The sequence below is a fragment of the Asterias rubens genome, chromosome 3 (genome assembly GCF_902459465.1).
Source record: "Asterias rubens chromosome 3, eAstRub1.3, whole genome shotgun sequence".
NCBI lineage: Eukaryota > Metazoa > Echinodermata > Asteroidea > Forcipulatida > Asteriidae > Asterias > Asterias rubens.
In genome coordinates this window covers 9037206-9064275 of record NC_047064.1, presented here as the reverse complement: position 1 = coordinate 9064275, position 27070 = coordinate 9037206, and the positions used below count along the sequence as shown (strand labels likewise).

The window sequence follows — 27070 nt, the reverse complement described above, 5'->3', positions numbered from 1 at the left end:
ACTTTGAATTTCGACCAGCTTAAACTTAAAATAGATGGAGAACAAATTTCATGCAGAGATGATAGAGACGTACTTCTTTGTGCCAGAGTGGTTGTATGTGAGACAACTACCATACCGGCATGCCATGAAGCAGTCATAAAAGTTAGGACTTCAAAACCTACGAAGTTTAGAGGATATAGTATTATAGAACCAACTGGACGAGAAGTATTGGCGAAGGGAGGGCTAATGGTAGCAAGAACATTAGTGAACATGGACCATAGTGTACTACCAGCCCGAGTAATCAATATGACGAGAGATGAACAAATTATGAGAGAGGGGACCGTTGTGGGTACGATTTATCCAGTGCAGGTTGAACATGAGACGGTTTCAGCTAACATGGTAAGAGAGTTACAACATGACGACGTGGAATGCGAGACAGACATCCCCGAGCATCTTAATGACCTATATACAAGGAGTACTAAAGATTTAGATGAGAAGTACCAACCACAAGTGAAGAAAATGCTAAGTGATTTTAAAGACGTTTTCTCCAAGGGGGACCATGACATAGGTCGCACCGATGCAGTCAAACATAACATAAAAACTGGCAATGCAGCACCCCTACGCCAACCACCTAGAAGAGCACCGATGGGACAACAAGAAGAAATAAATCGCCAAGTAGAAGATTTGTTAGACAGGGGACTTATAGAGCCATCGCATAGCCCATGGGCATCACCAGTGGTTTTGGTAACCAAGAAAGATGGTTCGAAACGATTTTGCATCGATTACAGGAGGCTCAACGCCGTGACCATTAAAGATGCATATCCCATACCGAGAATTGAAGAATCTTTAGATGCACTGTCAGGCTCCAAATGGTTTTGCACTCTCGACTTGGCATCCGGCTACTGGCAAGTAGAGTTAGATGAAGATGCCAAGGACAAATCAGCGTTTACTGTAAGGGGAGGGCTATATAAGTGGAACGTCATGCCGTTCGGGCTGTCAAACGCACCCTCCACTTTCGAGAGATTAATGGAACGTATCATGGCTGGACTGCAATGGGACATTCTTTTAATCTATCTTGACGATATAATAGTGTATGGTAAGACAGAGGAAGAAATAACAGGTCGGCTGGTGACCGTCCTACATCGACTTAGAAAGGCTGGACTTAAGCTGAAGCCAAAGAAGTGTCACTTGTATCAACGGGAGGTGTTGTATTTGGGTTATGTTGTGTCGGAGAAGGGGATACATACCGACCCGGAGAAGATAGCAACCGTAAAAGAATGGCCGCAGCCAAGGGATGTAACAGAAGTAAGGAGTTTTCTGGGATTGGCATCATACTACCGGAGATTCATTAAGAGTTTTGCAGATATTGCAAGGCCTTTGCATAAATTGACAGAGAAACACACGAAGTTTGAGTGGACAGAGAAATGTGAAGAGGGTTTTAACGAGCTTAAAGGTCGGCTCATCAGATCACCTATACTGGCGTATCCTGACTCTAAACTAGATTTTATTTTGGACACCGATGCTAGCAACTTTGCAACAGGAGCAGTGCTTTCTCAGATGCAAGAAGGAAGGGAAGTGGTGGTCGCCTACGCTAGTAAGACCCTCAGCCCACCAGAGCGGAACTACTGTGTGACGAGGAGAGAACTTCTGGCTGTTGTAAAATACCTCCGACATTTTCGTCACTACCTTTATGGAAGGAAGATTCTAGTCCGGACAGACCACGGGTCTTTGAGATGGCTAATCAATTTCCGAAATCCGGAGGGACAATTAGCACGTTGGATGGAAGTTATAGGACAGTACGACGTTACAATCGAGCACAGGGTAGGACGGCAGCATGGTAATGCAGATGGTCTCTCAAGACGACCGTGCAAACAGTGTGGCCGACAAGAGACGACGACAGAGATAGAACCAAGAGTAGAGAAAGAAGCGGAAATCAATCAAATGACAGAAAACTTGATAAGATCGATTTTCTGGGAACCAGAGTTAAGCTGTACAGATATCCGTCAAGGACAGCTAGCAGACTCAACCATGAGCAACATCCTCACTGCAAAGGAAAACTTTCCCGAAGAGCGTCCTAAATGGGAGACAATTTCTCAGAATTCATCCTCAGTGAAGACATACTGGTCACAATGGGACCAACTTGAAGTACACAACGGAGTGTTATGTAGACGATGGGAATCAGCAGATGGTCAACAAACGAAGAAACAAGTCATTTTGCCACAGAAGTATAGACAAACCATTCTAGAAGAGTTACATGGGGCAAAGTCTGCTGGACATATGGGCATTAGGAAGACCCTTGAAAAGGTCAAGATGAGATATTATTGGATGGGATTGTCGGCTTATGTCCGGTCCTTTATCAGGAAATGTGACACTTGTGCTCGACGAAAATCACCTCCCAAGAAGGGCAGAGCGCCACTACAGCAATGTCGGGTTGGAGTGCCGCTTGAACGTGTAGCCATGGACATCCTTGGGCCATTACCAGAAACTGAGAGGGGTAACATGTACATCCTTGTAATTGGCGACTATTTCACCAAGTGGATGGAGGCATATCCACTACCAGATCAGAAGGCCGACACAGTAGCTAAGATATTTGTAGAAGAATTTATTTGCAGATTTGGTGTGCCACAGGAACTCCACACAGACCAGGGACGAAACTTTGAGGCTGGAGTAATACAAGGAGTTTGTAAGTATCTGGGTGTGAGAAAAACCAGAACTACTGGATACAATCCCAAGTCGGACGGGTTGATTGAGAGATTCAACCGGACTCTGATGAACATTGTGTCTACCATGATCGATCCCGTTAAGTGTCACAAGGACTGGGATGACCAACTACCATTGGCTACGATGTCGTACCGGACATCAGTCCAAGAATCAACAGGGGAGACACCTAACATGATGATGTTGGGGAGAGATCTAGCTCTACCCATAGATGTAGTTACCGAGCAAGTCTGGACCGAGGAAGATTTGGAGAACAGAGATGACTATGCAGAGAAGTTAAGAATAAGAATGCAACTAGCTCACACCGGGGCCAGAGAGTGTTTAAAAGGCGCAGCCGTCAGACAGAAGAGAAATTACGACAGGAGAGCCCAAGCCAGTAAACTAACAGAGGGGACATTTGCATGGTTGCATAACCCTGCTAAGAAGAGAGGACTAAGTCCTAAACTTAGAAGTCCTTGGGAGGGACCGTATTTGATAACACATAAACTATCTGATGTTATTTTCAGGATTCAGGTGAAACCAAAAGGAAAGATGCTCGTGGTGCATGCAGACCGCCTGAAATTGTACGAGGGTAACAGCAAAGAGAATTGGCTTAAGTCTGAAGTCAATGGTAATAACAGTCAAGAAGGGAAAGAGAGTTCTCTTCCCACAACAAAGGAGGTGACTGTGCGTCACAACCCAAAACGAAGGCGCCAGAGACCCTTGCGATATACTTAACTAGAGTGATGTATTTAAGTAAGATGGATATTTCTGTTTGTTTATCTTAACTACAGATACGAGATGAAGACTCTAAAATGCTTTGAATGTGGCCAAACCTTCTGGAGGCGGTGGAACTTAGCCCGCCACATCGAGACACACAAGCAAGAGAAGGAGAAGTACAGATGTCCCCAGTGCCCGACCCCCACAAATTTTAGCAGATTCGAGGATTTAAAACGACATACCCGACACAAACACATGGGTGTGGAGGATGGGAGAGAGCTAGTGAGGAAGAGGGTGAGGGAAGAAAAAGAAGAGGAGAGACGAAGTAGAAAGAAACCACGAAGTGAGGAAGAGACACAGGAGGAAAGAAAGAAACGACATGGAGAGGAAGAAAAACAGAGAAAGGACAAGCTGAAAGGGAAGGAAGAGAAGAAACGGGGACAGGAGAAGAAACACGTAGAAGAGAGACATGAGAAGAAACGAGAAAGGGAGGAGCAAGAGAAGAAACGAGAAGAAGAGAAACAGGAGAAGAAACGAGAAAAGGAGGAGCAGGAGAGGAAACGAGAAGAAGAGAAACAGGAGAAGAAACGAGAAGAAGAGAAACAGGAGAAGAAACGAGAAAAGGAGGAGCAGGAGAAACAAGAGAAGATAAGAAAAGAGAACGAAGATGAAGAGCTAAGGAAAGAGGAGAACGAGGAGGAAGGCGAGATGCAAGAGAGGGAAGAGGAGGTTGTGGCGTATGCCGCCTCAATATCTCTTCTGGACGAGGAGATAGAAAGCTATTTGGTTCGACCACAAACACCCGTAAAAGGACCCGGAATAGGAAAACGGTTAACGACCAAGCAGGCACCAAGCCCAACTTCATCAATCCATTCTATGTCGTCGGCAACTTCCTCAGCCTCATCCTCATGTTCATCAACATCGTCAGTAACATCTTCGGCATCAAACTCATCCTCGTTTCCGGATTCCAACCCTCTTAATCGGAACTTAACCCACGAAGAAGTAAAGTCAGTATTAAAGGGGAAGGTGATAAAACTCATCGAACGACATACGGTGAAGTATAAGGACCACACCGAAACCTGGGAGAAAGAATATGTTTTGTCAGAGGAGTGAACTTATAACTGTTTTTCAAAGTAATAAGTATATGTGTTGCAGATTGTTCCAATGTGTTGAGGATTGTTATTGTTCAAATTATGTTGCGGACTGGTAAACAAGACCTTTTGAGGAAGTTTCAGATTAATTATCTAAATTCGCAATATTTAAAATTTAAAGTTTTTATTCTAGAATTATATTAAGTGAGACAAAATTTGGGTTTTAATCTAAAATACGCTGGGGACAGCGTAAAGTCTCGGGAGGCGGCTGTGTGACGTGAGACGGAGTTCACGTCTATTTTGTCTCATTTAATTATTGTGTATTTCTCCCTAAACAAGTAGAAAACTTACCTTTGAGATGTAAAATTTAATTCATGTAAAAACAAGTGATATAGATCCGTACAATTCTCATAGATTACTTTAGTTCTATGCGACGAGATGATCGTTGTATGGGCGCCGCCATTGCACACTCAGTTCATTAATATTCATTAGGTCTATGACTCGTGATTCGTCATACCAAATAAGGGAGACGCTGTTAGGACTTTCTTTCCTTAAATTAAGCTTGTAAAAGTGCAGAAAGACCTGGGGTTATTCATAAATAAGTTCACAATCATTACTTGTCTTAATCTCGATGTATAAAACCTTACAACTTTCCTTTTATTAAGGGTTTTATTGCAATTGTTGTCTGCTTTTTTCGTAGCGCGCGAATCCTATTTTGCGTGGCTGCCTTCAGCCAATCAAAAAGCGGTAAGAAATTCGCGGCCTATATAAAGGGAAAGTTTTACAATGTATGTTCAGTTGCTGTAATAGAAGCTGTCCTAAATTATCAGCCCAACGGACTTGGGGAAGTTAAATTTATTTGTATCACGGTGATAAGTGGTAGGAGATACTGTAGAGAGAGACAGCGCCCCCACCGACCGCCGCGTCACACAGTCGACTGTCGTTATAATAATTGTGTTGTTATAACAAGGGGATTGCTGAACCTACATGTTATAACAAGATCGCTGGGACTGGCCAAATTACCTCTTCACACAACAGGAACACTGTTATTAAAAGATATTCAGAAAACCACATAACAAACCACTTCAATGGAATCATACTAGAAACAAACTGAACAAAAATATGAAACAGACATTTTGTTTTTGTTTGTTTCAGAAACAACGATACTATGTTAGCATGATGTTGACATTATTCAGGACGTCACCTTTGCGCGCGGGTCTTAGTTTTTTGCATTTTTGATTCAGAAACAGAGATACTATGTTAGCATGGTGTCAATTCGGGACGTCACCTTTTGCGCGCGGGTATTGGTTTTTACTTTGCATTTTTGTTTCAGAAACATAGATACTATGTAAGCATGATGTTGACGACAAATGGAAATGTCAATTCAGGACGTCACCTTTGCGCGCGGGTGGTCGTTTTTATTTTGCATTTTTTATTCAGAAACATAGATACTATGTTAGCATGATGTTGACAATGGAAATGTCAATTCGGGACGTCACCTTTGCGCGCGGGTATTGGTTTTGTACTTTGCATTTTTGTTTCAGAAACAGAGATACTATGTTAGCATGGTGTCAATTCGGGACGTCACCTTTGCGCGCGGGTATTGGTTTTTACTTTGCATTTTTGTTTCAGAAACATAAAGCATGATGTTGACATGAAAATGTCAATTCAGGACGTCACCTTTGTGCGCGGGTGGTCGTTTTTATTTTGCATTTTTTATTCAGAAACATAGATACTATGTAAGCATGATGTTGACATTGTAAATGTCAATTCAGGATGTCACCTTTGCACGCGGGTGGTCGTTTTTACTTTGCATTTGACTCTGACTTTGACACCTCTTTATATCTATGTGCAAAATCCTGTTGGAGATGCTTTTGAGACGCGTTCGGAGCGTCCCCACTTGCTGTTCATCCGGTTTACGATGAAGCTTAGCACACACAAAGTCAGTGGCAATATAAAGCTTTGGGTATTATTCAAAGAAGATTGAAGTACAATATTGTGCACTGCCATGCCTTTAGTTCCTGAGTTATCGCCAATCACTATCGCAGACTTCCTTATTCAAACCATTTATTGTGTTTGTCTCTTTGACATCTCTTTGTACAAAAATCTCCCTCGGGCCGCTGTTGAGGAGCATCTGTTTAGAGCAAGCTGCTTATTTCCGAAGCTGCCATACTAAACTTTGAAATTATGATGCAACAAACAGTTCCGGAGTTATTGTCAAGTATAGGCCTATACCGCAGAACATATTTAAAATCATTATTTCAAAAACCATAACATGGTCGTTAACAAGTTTTATGTCATTGAGAAACTACACTCGAATTCAAAACGCCGCCGCCAGACTTGGAACAAAACAAACTGTACAAGTGAATTGTTGTGGAAACTTAAAGTCGCATATTTTAGCCCTCAAGAAAATGCGCCTCACATAAAAATCAGTGTAAACTTTCGAAGGCTTTTATGGTATAGGCCTTCGAAATGGTCTCTATGTCTGCCCGAGTACGAAGTGTTCAGGGAAAGTGTCCGACATCCGAATTTTCAGAGTAGAAGTAGGCAAACAAATTCATAAAATAATGGACTCGAATTGTGAAGGCTCCCCTCTCCACACTGAGTCGTCACACACGCGGCCTGTGCCCGCCCTCATTCGCGCTCAAAACATAAACGAGGGTTTTGGTATACGCCGCGCTGTATTCGATCCGAACGACCCCGCCCACGTGAACTACACCCGCACGTACCATTTTTTTTTTATACGATTCAAAGAAAAACTGTCCTGTTCCGTCGTAAAACTGTCGTGTTCCGTCGTAAAACTATGGAGGTAGAATGGTAAAACCTAGCTAGTTTCACTATTATTGTATTTTTGTGTTGAAATTAACAACCCCCGCCCCCACCCCCTCGATTCATGGTTGACCTCCTCGGGGGGTCACCAGATACTGAACCAACTGTGGGGGATTGACGTCATATCGTCCGATTCACATGCGCATGCATTGATGATCATGTAGCCGTTGGCCGGTGAATTTTGACTCTCATGCTCTGCGTTGTATAATTATTATCACGGACATTTCTGCTAGTGCCAGCCAGGACACAGATTAGAGAGGACGTCACGATTGTTTACTCTTTTTGTTCACTATCAGTTATTTGGGTACCCCTTGTAGTTTACACTTTGCAGCAGGGGATTAAACTAGTTTGACAATTAGGACCTGATTGGACAAGTGTCTTTTGCTGTTTGGTGGAACGCGGAAGTCCAGTGCCGACGAACGAAGAAGATGACGAACGTTGTAACTGTGCGTGTGTGAACGTGTTTTTCGATTTTAGAAGCCGTTCAAGAAAACACCCAAGACAACAACAACAGACACATCGTTTTTATCTCAGAAATATTCCCGCCTAACAAAGATAGTTGCTGTCCATTTTGAGTGAGGTATTTGTTTGGAATGCTCTTTGACAATCTGACAATAACCATGGATAGTCTCGTGCTGTACCCAGAATATCACAGACTTGTGACGGTGGTCGTCCCCGATTTGTGGCATTACTACCAACACGAGCCGAGCCACCCCGACGGATTTGTCGGAGATGTCAGAACGTATTGTGTGCCCATTTCTTGGGAGGAACTGAAATTGCCATTCTCCCTGGCAATTATTTGGACACTAATGAGAGTTTTGATGACAACAAAGGTTTTTAAGGTATGTTTTTTTTACTAAAAATGTTTGCTTAGTATAAGTACACTCCGTTACATTGCAGTAAATACTTGACACTGTCGGTTCATCATGGAGGCTACTATACAGTAGAGCCCACCTCGTTGAGCTGTTAATGGCTCCGCTTTTAACATCGGTCTCATCACTGTCACCTGTTACCATATAATGGTGACAGTGATGAGACCGATGTTAAAAGCGGAGCCATTAACAGCTCAACAAGGTGGGCTAGTAGGCTACCTCCATGGTCGGTGTCACAGTCACTGACCATGGTCCATGCATGCTCAAGGGGTTGACATATTTGATATAAATTGAGCTTGCCTTTTAACCCCTAATCATACTACGGACTACTACCTAGAACTATGATGAGGTTCGTTCCGCTATGATTTATGAACCTCAGTTTTATATATAGGAGTAGCCTTAATGTGCGGGAACTGCTTATTTTGTTGCTAACATTCAACAACAGTTGCACAGGAAAAGTTTCCGTATGGCGCCACCACTTTTTCATTCGATATGAAATAATATAGTATCTAATTTACCTTAATGAGATATCCCCTTTTGTAAAAATGAGTGAAAAAGTGGTGGCGCCATACAGAAGTTATTCGTTGCACAAATAATGCAATCATGGGTGTTTTAAATAGCATTATTCAAAATATAAATCTATTTAAAAAATCTTCTTCTTCTTCCTATACGAGTACAAGCCTGGCATGTGAGTAACGTATTGATTTGTTTGTTTCACTTTCATTTTTTTTTATTGCAAAGTTTTACTTAACCCCATAGAAGTACTTCAAGAAACAGAGCTCAGCTCAGCGACATTGTTAGGACGAATCGCATTAGGACCAAGTTGGTTCCAGAAATATTACTTTTAAATGTAAGATGGTCTATTTTTAAAGAAGAAAAGTCCAGATGTATCCTAGATGTATCCGGCAGGATATTTTGCTGACTGAACCAATGGAGATGGAGATCTCTCTTTAAATCAGAAATGTCTTTGAACTAAGGACTGGGTTTCCTCCCACACTACAGGAAACCTGCACCCTTAAGATGACCAGATACAGTTTTGTTTAATATTTGGCAGTCTTTGAATTAACTTGTTTAATTGTCAAAAAGTTTTATTTGATTAGGATGGAATCTTGTTGTTTCTTACTCGATAAAAAAGGGAGTAGGGGCTAGCACTAGCAGGGGCCTATAAATGATGGATGCTCATCATGTTTTGTTTGTACTATGCACTTTGAATGCAGGGTACATATTCTGCAGCATTTTTGATGAATGGTTCACAGTTTCATCCAGGTGTATGAAGGTTAACTTAACAATGCCTACACATACCATCACATGATTTTAATTGTGTGATTTAAATCTCAGTGATAAAATTGCCTCCTTGAAATGGGTAATTGGTGGCACAGCGAATAGTGTAGGAATTTTTTTATTGAAACAGATTTGGTCAATCAGAATGCACACTTAACATACGTGTAACATAACAATTAAAATTTATAAGGCGCAATTCCATCTAGATCATAGCGCACTAGAAAGAAATTAATTGTGAAAAAGGTTAGTCTTAAAGGCAGTGGACACTTTTGGTAATTACCCAAAATAATTATTAGCATTATATAAAACATTTCTTGGTAATGAGTAATTGGGAGAGGTTGATGGTATAAAACATTGTGAGAAACGGCTCCCTCTGAAGTGACATAGTTTTCGAGAAAGAAGGGTTTTTCTACGAATTTGATTTAGAAATTGAGGTCTCGAAATCAACCATGTAAAAGCACACAAATTCGTTTGACAAGGGTGTTTTTTTCTTTCATTAATATCTCGCAAGTTCGATGACCGATTGATCTCAAATTTTCACAGGTTTGTTATTTTATGTATATGTTGAGATACACCAAGTGAGAAAACTGGTCTTTGACAATTACCAATAGTGTCCACTGTCTTTAAGGACATTATGAAATGCAGAAAGAGTAGTAGATTCCCTAATGGCAGTTGGGAGATTGTTCCAAATCATTGGCCCAGCCACACTGAAAGCCTTTTGACTTACAAAGTAAGCTCTGTTGTGTGGTAGGCCCTAATATTTGCAATATCCTCATTGGTCATGCAAGGTAGCTTTTACAGGCCAATTTAGTGCAAAATGTAGGTTCCTTTATTGCATAATGTACACCTGGCCAGCTAAGTTCTGTTGGTGTTGAACATTGTTGAGGACTGGGTTTTGATTTGATTTGATTTATAAACTGTCTTATCTGTACAGAGGCAGCAGTGGCCAACTCTATACACATAACTGTGAAATGTAAACACAAACCAAACCACACTACCACTCAGTAGATCCATGTTAAACCGTCAATAATAAGATTAAAGCCTGGGCGGCTTGTGTGACTAGTGTCTAAGTCGAGATAGAGTTGCAACTACCCTTTTTCAACTTCTTGGGGATCCTATAAAAACATCTCGATGTCTAAGGCTTGGTGGACCTCCATAGACTCAGGGAGACCAGCTTGTAGGAAAATAGGACGTAGTTCAAGATCCTGCACTGTTAACCCACCTTTTGAGGAATGTCAAACCCTGCAATGGGTGGACTACAGAAACGAGTGTTTTCACAAAGGTGGATCAGACACTGCAATTCAATTTAGTCATATCCGCTTTTGATACAGATGACTTTTTTCAACTACTTGGTTTTAATCGTGCCGCCACGACTTCTACAAAAAAATTTGCGACTAAAATCAGACACCAATGACACAACCCTTCAATCCTTCAGCGTGAATGTTATTAGATAATGTACCTACGTCAAACAATATGGCGCAATGCATCTTGAGAATTAAAAATTAGTTGTGACTGGTGTCGAAGTTGCGACTATTTGAGGTGCGACTAGTCAAGTAGTAAAATGCACTACTCGCCCAGTCTTTAATAAGACAGTACACCACTTGAAACAAGCAGACATACATGTACGCTACATGTATATTTATCTGAACGTTAAAGCCTTTTGTTAAGGTTAATCGACAGACAAAAGCATTCTCCTGATATCATTAATGACAGCTAGAGAAAATAGTTTAAAATGTTACCGCAAATGTACAAAAGTAATAATTAAGAGCTTGTATTCGAAATAATACATTTCACTTCAAGTGGGAGTACACATTATTGTAAACATTATTTAAGAGGGCTCTACCATGATTCAGTGGAGCTGAGTTGCTCTTAGAGTAGATCGTGCACGTTAAAGGCAGTGGACACTATTGGTAATTACTCAAAATAATTATTGGCAAAAAACTGTTCTTGGTGACGGGTAATTGGGAGAGGTTGATGGTATAAAACATTGTGAGAAATGGCTCCCTCTGAAGTGCCATAGTTTTCGAGAAAGAAGTAATTTTCCACGAATTTGATTTCGAGACCTCAGATTTAGAACTCAACCATCTAAACGCACACAACTATGGTGTGACAAGGGTTATTTTTCTGTCATTATTATCTCGCAACTTTGATGACCGATTGAGCTCAAATTTTCACAGGTTTGTTATTTTATGCATATGTTGAGATACACCAACTGTGAAGGCTAGTCTTTGACAATTACCAATAGTGTCCACTGCCTTTAAAACTTATTCACTGTGCAAAATTACCAATATGCCTATACAGTGTTTTTCTTCTACTTTCTCTGTCCTTGACCATTATCTCTAAAATAGAAGACACCCTTTGACCAAACAAAAGGTTTTGTACACATCCGACATCATGTGTAGTACGTATAAGTACAGTTGTACTTGTTTTTCAGTGCAGGTACATGTACATGGTCACCCTGCATATCAGCATGGGCTCTTTGGTGACTGTTTGGTATCAGGTGATCACAATGCTACTGTATTCAAATGAAGCCAGTTGTGTATGATCCAAGATCAATAGAGGTTGATGGGTGAATGCACACAGTAAACTGTATTGGAGACTATAGAATCACCCACAGGTGAGATCTCTTCCTCCATGCCAGTGTGTAGCCATCTTGCTTAATCTTTGCCTTTGTCAATGTCTACAACATCCTATTTAAATCAATTAAGGATCACCATGTCAAATTTTAACCCCTAAAACACATTTTAATTTGCATTTCAAACTTTCTTAAAATCAAGATGCAATTGCTACGTTTTTAAGTACCTTGCTGTCCACTAGGGAATTTGAATCTACCAATCCAAGTTCCATCATAAATAATATGTTCTATAGCTTAAAACTCAGAGTGCAGGTACATGTACATAATTTGTATGTGGCCTGAAAAAGAAAGACAGCGCAAAATGGAAGGAAGAAACCACTTCTTGGCTGGTTCTTGAGGTTATACAGAGGAAGTTGTAAGCGGCATGTCTCAGAATTAAAAAGAGGACAAAGAAAGAAGAAAGAAACTGAGGTATTGATAATTGAAGTCTCTAGACGATGACAAGAGCAAGCTAGTCGAAACGTTGAGACCAATTTAAGAAGTCACTGCGTGGTAGTGCAGTTATTAATGGTCCTCTGAGTCTGAGCTAAAGTAAATAGTAGTAGTCCCTGCCAATTTTCTATACCTTCCGCCCAATAGTAGTTAAAAAGCAGGACAGTTTTTCCAGAACTGGGAAGTCTCCCGAACAATCCCATAAATCTACTCATCAGCCAAGACAGTTCTTCTCTAAAGTACAAACTCTACCTGGCAAAGTAGATGCACACACATGGTGTTACCGCAAACCCAATACATATTGATACCTCAAATTCTATGCAGCAAGGCGATGGGACGATTAATGCTATTTTGTAGTGAACGCAAATGGCTCTCATATGTGCAGGTTGTGTAATCATTGGTGTGACGCATGCAGCAGAGGAGCTTGTACATTGTAATTCATATTGTCGGTGAGTGCAGTTTAATGCCCCTGGAGTACTAAGGCAGACTAAAAAACTTGGCCTCGGTTTTTTTCACTGGTTCTTTATAAGAAGTACCCATAGAACATTTGCTTTCAAGTGCATACGGTGAGGTGGCACTAGATGTTTGTAGGCCATGTTCCAGAGAAGGCATTAGAGACATGAAGTAGGTAAAGATCCTCTGGAAATTCAATATGATCCAGACTGGTGATCCAGACTTATCATACATGTACAGTACATGTATTATAGAACTTAACAGTGTAGGTATACGTTTAGATGTCCGCGGCTCAGTATATCAAAGCATTAAAATCCAACGTAAGACAAAATTGTCAGTTTAACCGTAGCGACTTGCATTGTGACATCACATTTACTATTATTAAGCAAACTACGATTGAATAACAGTTACGATCAATCTTAGCTCTTTTGTGAAACCAACCCCGGCCTTATGTTGTATTCTTGGATAAGATCAAGGGAAGATCATCTCCGCATTGACATAGCTGTGCTGGGTGATGTGATTGTACATTTTATATGGTAGCTTTGAAAGGGAAGAAAATGATCGGACGAGTTGGTTTATAAAAAGCGTCTTTAACCCTTTTTTATAAAATGCATATGGTTGGAAACATGTTTTAAAAGTAGAATACAATGATCCACACAAGTTTGCCTCGAAATTGTGTGGTTTTCCTTTTACTGTGCGAACAAACACGGTCAGCCATTTATGGGAGTCAAAATTTTGACTCCCATAAATGGCGGACGTGTTAGTCTACAAGGTAAAAGGAAAACCGTGCAATTTCGAGGCATGTTTGTGTGGATCATTGTATTCTACTTTTACAACATCTTTCTACCCATGTGCATTTTATAAAAAAACGGTTACAAACGCTTTTCAAAGACTAACCCGACCGATCCAAGGCAACTTGTTCCTTTAAAGCACTGTATGAAGCCTGGTTAATAATAATAATAATAATAATAATTTATTTTTAATATAGCGTCTTACATAAAAAATGCCGTATAGAATTTTACATAATTATTATAAACATTTTAAAGCTAAAAAGAGTAAGCAAAACACAGCAAAATTACATTGTACAATAAGAACGACAAAAACAAACAGTACGTAAACAATGTATGGTCCTCTTACAAATGCGATACATGAGTTTTGCTGTCACAGGGCTGTTTTCGCAGCAAATGTTTTGCAGAAGTTGAGCACAAGTCAACTGCTGCGAATATGTAACGTCAAAATTTGTATCGCATGCGCATTCGCAAGAAGTATGAATCGGGCTTAAGCTGTGGCAAGCAAAGGTGATGGTTGCTGCAGTAGCTCTTGGATATGAAAATATTGGATCTCAATCCACCTTTCTGGATTGAGTGTAAACTTGGTGCCATACTTGTAGTTTAAAGGAACACGTTGCCTTGAATCGGTCGAGTTGGTCTTTGAAAAGCGTTTGTAACCGTTTGTTATAAAATGCATATGATTTGAAAGATATTTTAAAAGTCGAATATACTGATCCACACAAGTATCACTCGAAACTGCAGGGTTTTCTTTTTACACGTACCTCGTCGACTAACAATTCATGGTCGGCCATTTAAGGGAGTCAAACTTATAAATGGCCGACCGTGTTAGTTCGCAAAGTTAAAGGAAAACCACGCAATTTCGAGGCAAATTTGTGTGGATCATTGTATTCTACTTTTAAATCATCTTTCTATTATGCAATTTATAACAAACGGTTACAAACATTTTTCAAAGACCAACTCGACTGATCCAAGGCAACGTGTTCCTTTAAGTTCCTTTAAAATGTCTTGCCCTTTGTGACAGTGCCCAAAGTGACAGTCTCATGACTAGGACTTGGACTCAAACACACACTCCATTTAGAATTGTCTGATACCTATACAGTTCGGCCTCATTATGCCTGATTCGTGTATTTTATAACAGATTCGTATGCAATGTTTATAATTAATAACAACCTTGCGTGACGACTTACAAGTACTGTACAATGTCTGCGTACAATGTCCGCCGTAGAGCTATTTTAAGGTTTTCTGTTGATCATCATTCTACTGACCTCAGTTATTTATTTTTACATTGATAATGCAAAAAGGGCAAGGGCTCCATATCCAAAACTGGGGCGGTGCTACTAAACAAGTGGTATATGGTGGAGATCATTTATTATTGATCAGAATTGAGGAACTTATGGATTTTAGCCTAAAACGAACCCTGTAAGAACACCCAACAACACATACAATCATATTATATGATGCGTATTGTTCCTGCTGTTGAAAGTGTGCTTAAAGAGGTTGACTGAAAGGACACTAGGACAATGCTGACCAACTGCCCTGAGTACTTAACCCAAGGTTTATTTGGTGTCTGTTCTGTTCAACCTTATGATGGTCCCTAACCCATAAACCCCAGTGTGACAATGAGACGTTGTGCATTATCAATGTGGCAGTAATCACTTAATACCTTTAGAGCATCATGCTAATTAACGACAAACCTGGGCCCAATTTCATAGAGCTGTTTAATGTTTTATAAGCAAATTGTTGTGCTTACTGTAGCAGAAAGCGTATTTCACAGGTTAGCAAGACAATTAGGCTGCCATCTTGCACATTCACCATGGATTTGCATTGTCAGGTCATTTATTTTCGTGCAGTAAGCACCAGAAGGTTAGCACGCCTTTTTCGTGTGCTTACGGTGAGCAGCGCTATGAAATGGAAATCGCACAGTAAGCACAAAAAATCGGCAGATAAGCAACTCTATGAAAATGGGCCCATGTTGCCTGTTTTTTTTTCATTTGCAATAAATGAATGCCAATTTGTATTAATGGCCATCAAGAAGTCGGGAAGGAAACAAAGCACCAGCAGTTTGAGAATAGGGAAATAAAAGACTGACCAGTGACGATATTTGACAGCTATTTAAAGCAAGGAGGGTTGTGGCGATTTGATGAAGGCCTACCTTAAAGGCAGTGGACACTATTGGTAATTACTCAAAATATTTATTAGCATAAAACCTTTCTTGTGACGAGTAATCGGGAGAGGTTGATAGTATAAAACATTGTGAGAAACGGCTCCCTCTGAAGTGACATAGTTTTCGAGAAAGAAGTAATTTTCCACAAATTTGATTTCGAGACCTCAGATTTAGAATTTGAGGTTGCGAAATCAACCATCTAAAAGCACACAACTTCGTGTGACAAGGGTGTTTTTTCTTTCCTTATTATCTCGCAACTTCCACGACCAATTGAGCTCAAATTTTCACATGTTTGTTATTTTATGCATATGTTGATATACACCAAGTGAGAAGACTGGTCTTTGACAATTACCAATAGTGTCCACTGTCTTTAAACTAGTTGTTATTATATGTAGTGCATTTTAAAATATTAATGACAATACACTTTTGCAGTGCCCTGGTATCCCAATAACATTCCTGTGATCTTTCTTGGGTCCCTGAGGGGTATAGAGCCCCAGGCACCCATGGTGCTCTGAGGTTATTTCAAACAAAGTATCAACCCATTAACAAGAGTAATACATTTTCTTTTGAAACACTTAATTAGCAAACAAAGCGTTTTTTATTTTATTTACATACTATTTTTTTTTAGACCTTAAAAATGATATACTCCAAAAGGACTGCGATCTTCCTATGAATGTTGTCAAGTAGTTGCATGCCTAATTGAGTTAATCTTCACACATAAATTTGTATTATTTAACAAGAGTCACTCTTACTGCAGGTGCAGCTATACGTGCTTACGTCATTATTTGTTTTAGTACAGGTACAGTTGACAGTGTCCCTGCCAGAGGGTTTTTAAATTTTAGAAAACTGAAAAACACTGAGGCTTTAGGTTTGCCAGCTTAGACATTGCCTTGTATTTTGCAAAATATTTACAAAGTTGCATGTCTGTGAAGGCCTACTCTTGTTATTGTTAAATTAATATTACAATGTACCTCATTTCAAAGGCGCTGGACACTATTGGTAAATACTTAAAATAATTGTCAGCATAAAAACTTACTTGGTGACGAGCAATAGAGAGCTGTTGATAGTATAAAACATTATGAGAAACTGCTTCCTCTGAAGTAACGTAGTTTTTGAGAAAGAAGTTATTTCTCACTAAAATATTTTAATTGCAACAGCTTGTGCGACAAGGGTGTTTTTTCTTTCATTATTTTCTCGCAACTTCGACAGCCAATTGTGTCCAAATATTCCAAAGGTTTGATGCAAAGGTTTGTTATTTTATGCATCTTTTGAGATACACAAATTGAGAAGACTGGTCTTTGATAACTACCAAAGTTGCCGTCGATTTCACCAAACTCTTCCTAACTTAGGATTAAGGATGAGTTAAGTTCTGTATCCAAATACGTAGGACACATTGAACCCATCCTAAGTTAGGACGGGCTCAAGATAGGATTAATCATAGCGTTTTGTGAAATTCAGCTGCAGCGCCTTTAAGGGTTTGAAACTAAAGCTTTGTATTTTTTAGTGTGTAACTTGACACTTGAAGCACTAGTTCTTACTTAATGAGTGCAGCATTACTGCCAGTGGTAGTTAGGCAGTAACCAAACTGCATTGTTTAAAGATGACATCACATTTTTACATGTAGGCCCTACAGAAAGAGTGATGCTGTAATTTATTTTCCCCTGCAAATCAAATAGAATTTTAACAACACCGGGTGGCCTTGAACATTATTGAATGTTTAATTAGAATTTATGGAAATTTCCTCTAAAATAAAGTGCGAGACAAAACACCATGATAATATTTTTTGTTAAAAATAAAAATAAAAAAATTGCAATCTGCAGATTATAATTGTAAGATAAAGTTGTATTTTTGGCAAACTGTTGACCTACATGTGTGTACTATACAAGGCTCTTCTGCACACATTTGATATTGGTAGTAACACTAACAGCAATGCATTGTGTGTGCAGTCTGCAGTTTACCCTGTAGTGTCCGTTAACAGCAAATTGCACCCGTAACTTTCTGCCCAGTTTTGGTTCCTTAATGGCTTTAAACCGGAGTGTGCAAACTATCACCAGTCACACAAAATACCATCTGAAGATGTACATAAAAACAGTACATGTAAAACTATGAACTTGTTGCTTTACAAGCCTTTAAATATGGGGGGGGGGGGGACGTGTGGCAGATGCTGCATTGAGACCAAAAGTTTGTTGACCTTTTAGTTTTCCCCATAAATCACTTCAAAAAAGGCCCTCTGTAATGCGATGGATGCATAATCTCTGCCCTCGGATTTCCAAGAAGAAACCGACCACTTTCCCTTCCAGACTCAGTTTCTTTGTTGATTTGTAAAACAAAAAACCAAAACGATGTAAAGATGACTTACCATTTTAAAGGGGCCAATTTCTCTATACACGTCATTGGTGTGTTTACAAGACACTGGTATTCAGAACTGATAAACCATTCACTTAAAGACACTGGACACTATTGGTTATTGTCAAAGACTAGTCTTCTCACTTGGTGTACCTCAACATACAATGCACAAAATAGCAAACCAGTGAAAATTTGACCTCAATTGGTCGTCGAAGTTGAGAGTTAATCATGGAAGAAAAAATCCTTATCACATTGTGTGGTTTCAGAAGCTTGATTTTGGGACCTCAAATCTAATTCTGAAAAATTACTTCTTTCTCTAAAACTACATTACTTCAGAGGGAGTCGTTTCTCACAATGTTTTATACTATCAACAGCTCTCCATTGCTTGTTACCAAGTAAGTTTTTATGCTAACAATTTTTTTGAGTATTACCAATTTGCTAAAACCAATATTATTTTGACTGAAATGATTCACTGTTCTGTACACTTTAATATTTGACCATAATTTCTGGAAAGGTTTTGCATTAGATTAATACAACTGTCCTTGTAAACAATGAAGAACAATGATTGGGAAGAATATTCCACTTTGCATGTCATTGTGTTTTCCTCCATTTACATGTAGTGGCCTCGGGCGAATTGGATAGGGGCTAGCTGGGGAGGAGTTTTGAACGTAGTGCCAGGAATATCAAAAGGGACAAATTCTATAGCATTTAGATTTAGAATGAAGAATTAAAAATTTACAAAATAAATGTATGTAATAATCATAATTGTCCCCAATTTCCCTCACCAGCTCCACCCCCTCCCCAGCTGCCCTGCCCCCGCCCCCCCCCCCCCTTTCCGGAATTGAAAGGGACAAAATCCAAAGCTTCAAGTCATAGGCCTTTTTCGAAACCTTGGCTTCGGCTTTGGATTCGGCTTCAGGCCGGGGCCCTCTCGTCTGAAAAGCATACGCAAAGCATGCACAATTATCAAAACAACCGAGGGGCCAAGCTAGCCTGGGCCAAATCCAAAGCCGAGTCTAGTCATTTCGAAAAGGGCCACAAGTTCCCCAATAGACTTTAAATAGATTTTCCAATGGAAGTGCCCTTTGCAAATTACAAATGACCTTGCTCTTTCAACAAATATGAATTTTTATTCATGAACTCGGGTTATCTTTTGACTAAAGTTCAACTTAAAGGTGTGGCAAAGGCAACATGAAGTGTGTTATCAAGAGTTTTTAAAGTACTAAAAATAAATCCTTCGTTGTCTGCACAACCTTTGGTGTCCTATTTTTTTTTTTTAACAAAGTACTGTCGCGGGTTTAAGGTTTAGGGACTGCAGCCCTTACCTACGTGTGTAAACAGCCATGTAGGAATGGTTTGGTTGGTTCAATGAAATGTACGTACAATACAGTGTGGATGTATCTCATGCTTTGTGCAATGTGGTTTTGGTCACTCATTTGCAAACCCATATGTCACATTCATAGAGTGTGTCACATTCAAGTTATGATAATTCTCACAAGGACTTTATTCACTAAGGCAGTCTGTCTGCTGACTCAGTCCTCAGGCACTCCGTGAGATCATGTGGTTGCATAAATTTCCTACAAACGTCTGCTATTTTTTAGAAAGGTCTGGTGTGGGACTGACTGACATTGAACATTTTGAATATCAATTATTGGTCAGAACAGCTCATTACGTCATTTCATAGATGGAAATATTTTAGAATTTGAGGTCTCGAAATCAAGCATCTGTCATTATTATCTCGCAACTTCGATGACCGATTGGGCTCAACTTTTCACAGGTTTGTTATTTTATAAATATGTTGAGATACTGCAAGTGAGAAGACTGGGTTTTTGACAATAAAATTACCAATAGTGTCCATTGTCTTTAAATATTGACCAGTGAAAAAAACCTGATTGTCTTGCAAGATGACAAGCCAACTGGTCCTGCTGGCCAGTCAGTTGATTTCAGGGCAAACCCTGCATGGCACTTTAGCTCTGGTAAGGGGCACTTCTATACAAGGACAAAAATTGTATTGGAAATTTGCACTATTTGTACTAAATTAGTTTTCCTTTCTTTCTTTTTCTTGACAGCCTCTTGCAGTTTGGGGAAAGCTGCGTGAAGACAACATCAACAAGTTACCAGAGAGTGCATGGCGTTGCATGTGTCACTGTGTTACATGGAGTTTTGCTGCCTATGTCCTGTTAAGTCGCTACCCGGATTTTTTCACCAAGCCACACACAATGTTCAAAGGTTTGTCTTTTTATATATGCATTTATCCTAATTCTCTAAAACCCACACTCTGATTATGCATTGATTGTGCTGTATGTTTTAAAGCCCTTTTCACACAACAAAGACGAACTAGGGTTCTTAGTCTAGGGCTCCAGTTGTTGTGGGCAGATATCAAACTCGAACACGAACTTTCAGACGGTCAAGAGACCAACATCCCGTACAGATGTAGTCGACCAATTAAACCATTGCATCAATCCACACACAAGAACCAATCCAAGGAACTGTGCCCATTAATGGGATTGACCAATCACAACTGCAAAATTTACTCAAATGTCTGATAAGCTGAAGTCCCATTACAAAAATGGATGACATTGATTGATAGACAATTGCTTTGGCGGATCATGGAGGTTGAGCTCATTGGATCAGTCTGTTTAAGGTTCACAGGGCCTGTTTGGGTTTCCAGTTACTTAGAACTTGCAGATCATTACCACACTGAAACATAGCCCTTAATTTTCTATCCCAAGGACAAAGCACTTAAGGTAGGAATTACAGATATCTTTTTTTGAAGAATTATGACGTGGCCTTCCCACTGGACCTACAACTGCGAGATCAGGATCCCGCAACAAGATTAGTTGCAGGCGTGAAATCATGTCGCGATCCCACTTGTGTACAGGGCTGTATGCTCTGTTTTGCTAGCAAATTGCGGGGTCTGATCGCAATTTGCGTTCCCACTAGACTTTTGATCGCCCATTAATCCAAAAAGGCGATCAGATCCCGCTTCAATCCTACTCCCGAGGAGGATCAAAATTGCACGGTCAGATCCTGATTGCCCTCGTGTTCCCACTGGAGCTTATTTCTCTTTGATCGCCCTTTGATCGCACTGTCAGGGTCTTGATCGCCCCTTTTTTTTCGAATTGGGGGATCAACGCGGGGGCCAGTTGGAACGAGGTGTTAGTGTTTGAAAGAATAAATGATTGTTCTGTTTTGGCGTGTTCTGACAGGAATGTTATCGATGCTGATTGAGAGTTATCAGTGTACATACGCCTACATACCTACTCATGCATTTAATGTAATCACTCATCATTGAACTTTGTACTGGTGGTACAAGAGATACTTTTAGTACTATTTAACTTTCCAGGGACCCCAAACAAGGCTGACTCAGTGGGGTCAAAGTTGAATCCAAATGGCAACAGAAAAGTTTGTTGACTTCATGTTATTGGTAGGATAGGGATTGGTCAATGACAAGGTCATATTTTTGTCATTCGATGTTAAAGGGTTTGAGAACTTTTTGTAGGACACAAAACACGATATCCGCAGATTGAGCTGATAAGGTGCTGTAGTTTTTGAGGAATGAGTAAAATGATGTCACGAAAATAATGTTTGTCTTCCCGGGAGATCAACATTATTTTAGCATCATTACCAGTACTAGTGTTACTAAATTAATACCATTTTTACATGACTCTCTATAAAAAATATTGCTCTGTGATTTTCACTGCTTTCTCAAAAAACTTGCTGACTTAGACAGTAGAAGCTAAAACTCCATTATTAAGTTTAAGATTGCTTTAAAGACGCACTTGTTTAACATTTAATTCATCCATTTGTTTGTTACCCAGTACATCTGGTCTTTGTATTCTGTTGTGTTTTTCTCAAGAGCGCTTAGGGACATGTTTGATTTCTATGTGTTATGCGCTATATAAGAATGGTTAATTATTATTAATTATTAATTATTATTATTATTATTATTATTAAACTTGTACAGATAGGTAAATTATGTTACATATACAACTTCATTCACAGAGTAGAGATCATGTGGTGGCCTAAAACAAAGGGTATCAAAACCCTTTAAAGTTGTGTGCAAGAGTTTCATTCCAGCTTGTTTTTTAAAAGGGTCATTAGAATTTGTAGCTTAAAATAACAAGAATTTAATGTTTTAAATGTTGGCCCCTAGTAGGGATGGCTTATTTCTTTGGGTGTATTCCAGCAAGTATGGCACTAAAAAGTTTGCTACTGGTATTTGCACCACAGATCAGTGCCGAAAATAACTTTTCTAATCACACCACTGCATATCATCTGAGCGCCATTGTTCCACTGTTTGATGTTCGGTTTTGCCAAGGGTTTGTTTAAAAACTGCTGGGAGGCAGTCAGGCGCTTATTGCTTTCCTTTGAAGTTCTCACTGCATATTGGTGGTCATGTGCGCGAACTAGAACATTAAAGACAATGTACACTATTGGTAATTGTCAAAGACGAGTCTTCACAGTTGGTGTATCTCAACATACATAAAATAACAAACCTGTGAAAATTTGAACTCAATTGGTCGTCGAAGTTGCGAGATAATAATAAAAGAAAAAACACCTTGTCACACAGAGTTGTGTGCTTTTAGATGCCTGATTTCGAGACCTCAAATTCTAATTTTGAGGTCTCGAAATCAAATTCGTGGAAAATTACTTCTTTCTCGAAAACTACTCAACTTCAAAGGGAGCAATTTCTCACAATGTTTTATACTACCAACCTCTCTCTATTACTCGATACCAAGTAAGGTTTTATGCCAATAATTATTTTGATTAATTACCAATAGTGTTCACTGCCTTTAAAGGCACTGGACAACATTGGTAGTTACTCAAAACAATTGTTAGCTTTAAAACTTACTTGATAACGAGCAATGGTGAGCTGTTGATAGTATAAAATATTGCGAGAAACAGCTCCCTTTGAAGTAACCTAGTTTTTGAGAAAGAAGTAATTTCTCACGAAAAGTATCAGAGAGCACACAACTCGTGCGACTTGCTTCCATTGTTCTCTTGCAGTTTTGACACCCAATGGGAGACTTCGGAACGCTAGGTGGCAGCAGACTTACCAGGTAAATTTCCATTGTTTACATAGTTCTGAGCATGCGCACATTACCGAGAACAATGGATTTTACCTGGTAAGTCTGCTGCCACCAAGCGTCCCGAAAGTCCCTTATTGAGTTCAAATTCTCAAAGGTTTGTTATTTTTTGCATGTTGAGATACACCACGTTAGAAGACTAATCTTTGACAATTACTAATAGTGTCCAGTGCCTTTAAGCACATCCTGAAGTCAAGTGTGCAAAGTACAAAACTTGTTTACTTATTGAAGAAAACTATTTTGGGCTAAGGTTAGGCTGCCATGACCTGTATTTTATTTAGGCAGGGAAAAATCCCATTGTATTCTGATACATGCACCACGTGGGTTGGTTGTTTTGGGTCATCAGTTAGGAAGTGCTGTATTGTCAGACCATAGAGAAAGTCTAAACGTAATGCACATGGGCAATTCCAAGCAAACATGAACATGTCACAACTTCCGTACCATTTAGAAGTTATAGCTAACATATGAAACCAATTTATTTTTAGTTGTTGACAAGGAATGTACTTAAATCCCTGGTGGTTTATAACTTAAAAACAGTGAAACACATTAATTGAATTGGTGGTGTTTTCAACTTCAACTCAGACCTTGTTTTTAACCAAGTTGAAGATCTACCGTTCTTTTTATTTTATGTACAAATCACATGGCATGGACACTTAAATTGGGATAATAAAACTTTAAAACAACTGTATAGATGGATAGTTTATTGAGATCTGTTACTCGATCACCAGGTTCCAGCTACAAAAACAGGAACTCATCATTTATGCAGTGTTTGTTATGGTAACCCTCAAGGCTTATTATGTAAGGCCAATGGAAAATGATGGTTAGTTACTCATCATCCTGGATCTCTGAAATTTAGATGAGGGGAATTTTCTCATCGGGTGCTTTTGATTAGAGATTACCCTATGGTGCTCATTCAGGTGAGCCCATGACAAGAGCTAGCTTCACTCAACCCCCTCGTGGTGACTTCATGCACCTCGTCAAAGCTTTCATCGTTCGCCTAAAAATGCAATGAGTGGCCATTTTGGATTTAGGCAAATTTTCTCTAGTGTCTTACTTATATTACTTACTTATATTACCTCATTGCATTGGCAGCCATCTTGATGTCAAACAATGGAAACATGCATGGGTATACATAACGTGCTGCTCAGGACTCATGATATTACGTACACGTGTAAGCTCTTCATTCACATTGGTGGAAATACCGTTTTGGCTTGTGATGTCATAATGCAAAGGGTTTATTTATTCCAAGGGGGTCGAAATAAGGACAACAGAATTTAATCAACTTAGTACTGACCCAGATCACGAGAGGTACATAGTACAATGTAGTATAATATCATACAATTTTTGTTTGCACCCTTTGCCATCAGATTCCAGGTTTACTTAAGAGACATAACTGCGGGGCATGCCACTCATTTCTTTTTCTCTCTACAGGCTGCTGAATTTGTTTAAATTAATATGCACACTGCCGTTGATTTCACAAAGAATAACTTGGGATTAATCTTACAGGGTTTGAAGATAATGAAAGTGGAAAGCTTTAAATATTACTTACTGAGGTGCTGTAGTTTTTGAGAAATGTGTAAAACAATGTAATAAAAATATTTTTGTAAATGATAAAAATAGTGTTCGTCTCTTGAGACGAAAATTATTTCCATTCCCAGGCCTGATACTTCACGGAGGCAACGGAGGCGATTGCCTCCGTTGCCCCTTGCCATTTCTTTGGTGCCCTTGAAATGCTCCAGTAGAAATTTACAATTTCCTCATAGGGTGCCCTTTGCCACAGAGAAAATGCCTTGGTGCCCTTGCCCTTTCAAAAACGAAGCATACAGGCCTGCATGACATTGTTTTACTCATTTCCCCAAAACTACAGCACCTCAGCACGTAATATTTTCAGGGAAGCTTTCTACTATCATTATCTTCAAACTGTGAAAGTTGAGTGTAAATTTGTGGACATTGTGTTTTTTGTCCTACTACAAAAGTTACATCGACCCTTTAAGGTATGCATGCTACAGTGCAGGGTTGGGACTCGTCCTAAGTCTTAAGATTAGTCCTTAGATAGTAAGAGTTTTGTGAAATCGACAGCTGAATACTAGTATTGATGGGCAATCCATGATTTTTGAGTAGCAACTGATACGTTTTGTATAGTATTTTGCTCTGTATAGACCCCTTTGTTTCTATGAAAGTCGCCATCTTGTAGGGCAAACAGTATACACGTCTAAACGTGTACATCAATGCAGCACGTAGTGTTCCCAGTTTGATTTCTAAGGCACACAAACGCACACACAAACACACACGCTCACAGACGCTCACAGACGCTCACAGACTCCATGTTGTAGGACAGGTTTTTTTTTAATGATGACATCATTTTCAATACGGTCTGTAGAATCGTTCACTGCATGATGTAGATCCCCCTCCTTGCAGGAAAAAAAATAAGAACCTGACTGAAAACAGTTATTAAATGTTAGCAGGCTGTTATGGACTTATTTTTCTTCAAATTGTATGGATTGACCATGCTGGCATGGATGATTAACTAGTCTTATCCAAGGTTATTCCTTATCATGCCAAGCCTGGCATGTTTTTAGGAACAGTCCGAGGTCACATTAAGTTTCTGTTTTTGTTCCTGTAGTCCATCAGTTTACATACTGTCCCTCCAATCCCAACTACCTGTAATTCTATAGGCCTACTTATATATCAAAGTTTGTTTGCATGTAGGTAAGCTTGGGCCATATCGATTTATTTTATTCACGATATATCGCCGACAATATATCGCGATATTCGATATAATCGCGATTCATTAAATTTGACATCATCAGAGTTCAAACTCCCCGTGAAAATTGACAGTCATAGCATAAGAGAGGTGTCCTTCGAGAAAGAAGTAATTTTCCACGAATTTTATTTCGAGACCTCGGGTTTAGAACTTGAGGTCTCGAAATCAACCATCTAAACGCACACAACTTCGTGTGACATGGGTGTTTTTTCTTTCATTATTATCTCGCAAGTTCGATGACCGATTGAGCTCAAATTTTCACATGTTTGTTATTTTATGCATATGTTGATATACACCAACTGTGAAGGCTAGTCTTTGACAATTACCAACAGTGTCCACTGCCTCTAAAGGGACAACCATCATGCCAGGTTGTATAGTACACAGATGATGAATCGCAGACGTTATTCATATTAATGAATTAGATTTATTAATCGCCTCACGGTAAACCAACCCCGAGGCACTATTACAGAGCACGTTTTTCAGGAGAGTCCCCTAAAAGTAAATCAGTTGTACATGCTAAAACAATTTTCTCCCCAGTGAGAAAACAATTATTTTTCAGGAATTGTTTACTCATTTCTGAAAAACTTCAGCACCTCAGCAAGTAATGTTTTAAGGGAAGCTTTCTACCATCATTTTAAGTTTAACGTATATCTGTGAACATTGTGTTTTGTATTGTACCCAAGATCGGTGATCAAACTCGTTAAAGCCATTATACACTTTCGGAACAGGAAAAAAAAAGTTCACAGATTTACAAATAACTTACAGGGTTTACAGAAGGTAATGGTGAAAGACTTCTTTTTTTAATTTTTGAGAAAACATTACAACAATGATCAATTCTCGATATCGAGAATTACGGATTTATTTTAAACACATGTCATGACACGGCAAAACGTGCGGAAACAAGGGTGGGTTTTCCCGTTATTTTC

At 39.4% G+C, this 27070-nt stretch overlaps 2 protein-coding genes across 2 annotated transcripts in view; both read left to right on the top strand.

Annotated features, from left to right (window-relative positions):
* The first annotated feature begins 3477 nt into the window (after positions 1-3477).
* Positions 3478-4509, top strand: LOC117288047 (vicilin-like seed storage protein At2g18540). Its single transcript, XM_033768730.1, has one exon. The coding sequence runs from the start codon at positions 3478-3480 to the stop codon at positions 4507-4509; it is 1032 nt and encodes a 343-aa protein (XP_033624621.1).
* A 2968-nt stretch (positions 4510-7477) lies between these two features.
* Positions 7478-27070, top strand: part of LOC117287819 (ceramide synthase 1-like) — a 30238-nt gene continuing 10645 nt past the window's right edge. Inside the window, exons 1-2 of the mRNA XM_033768353.1 lie at positions 7478-8158; positions 20360-20519. Of these exons, the coding sequence (XP_033624244.1) occupies positions 7910-8158; positions 20360-20519 (409 nt within the window). The 5' untranslated portion in view covers positions 7478-7909. The remainder of the gene's footprint in view (positions 8159-20359; positions 20520-27070) is intronic.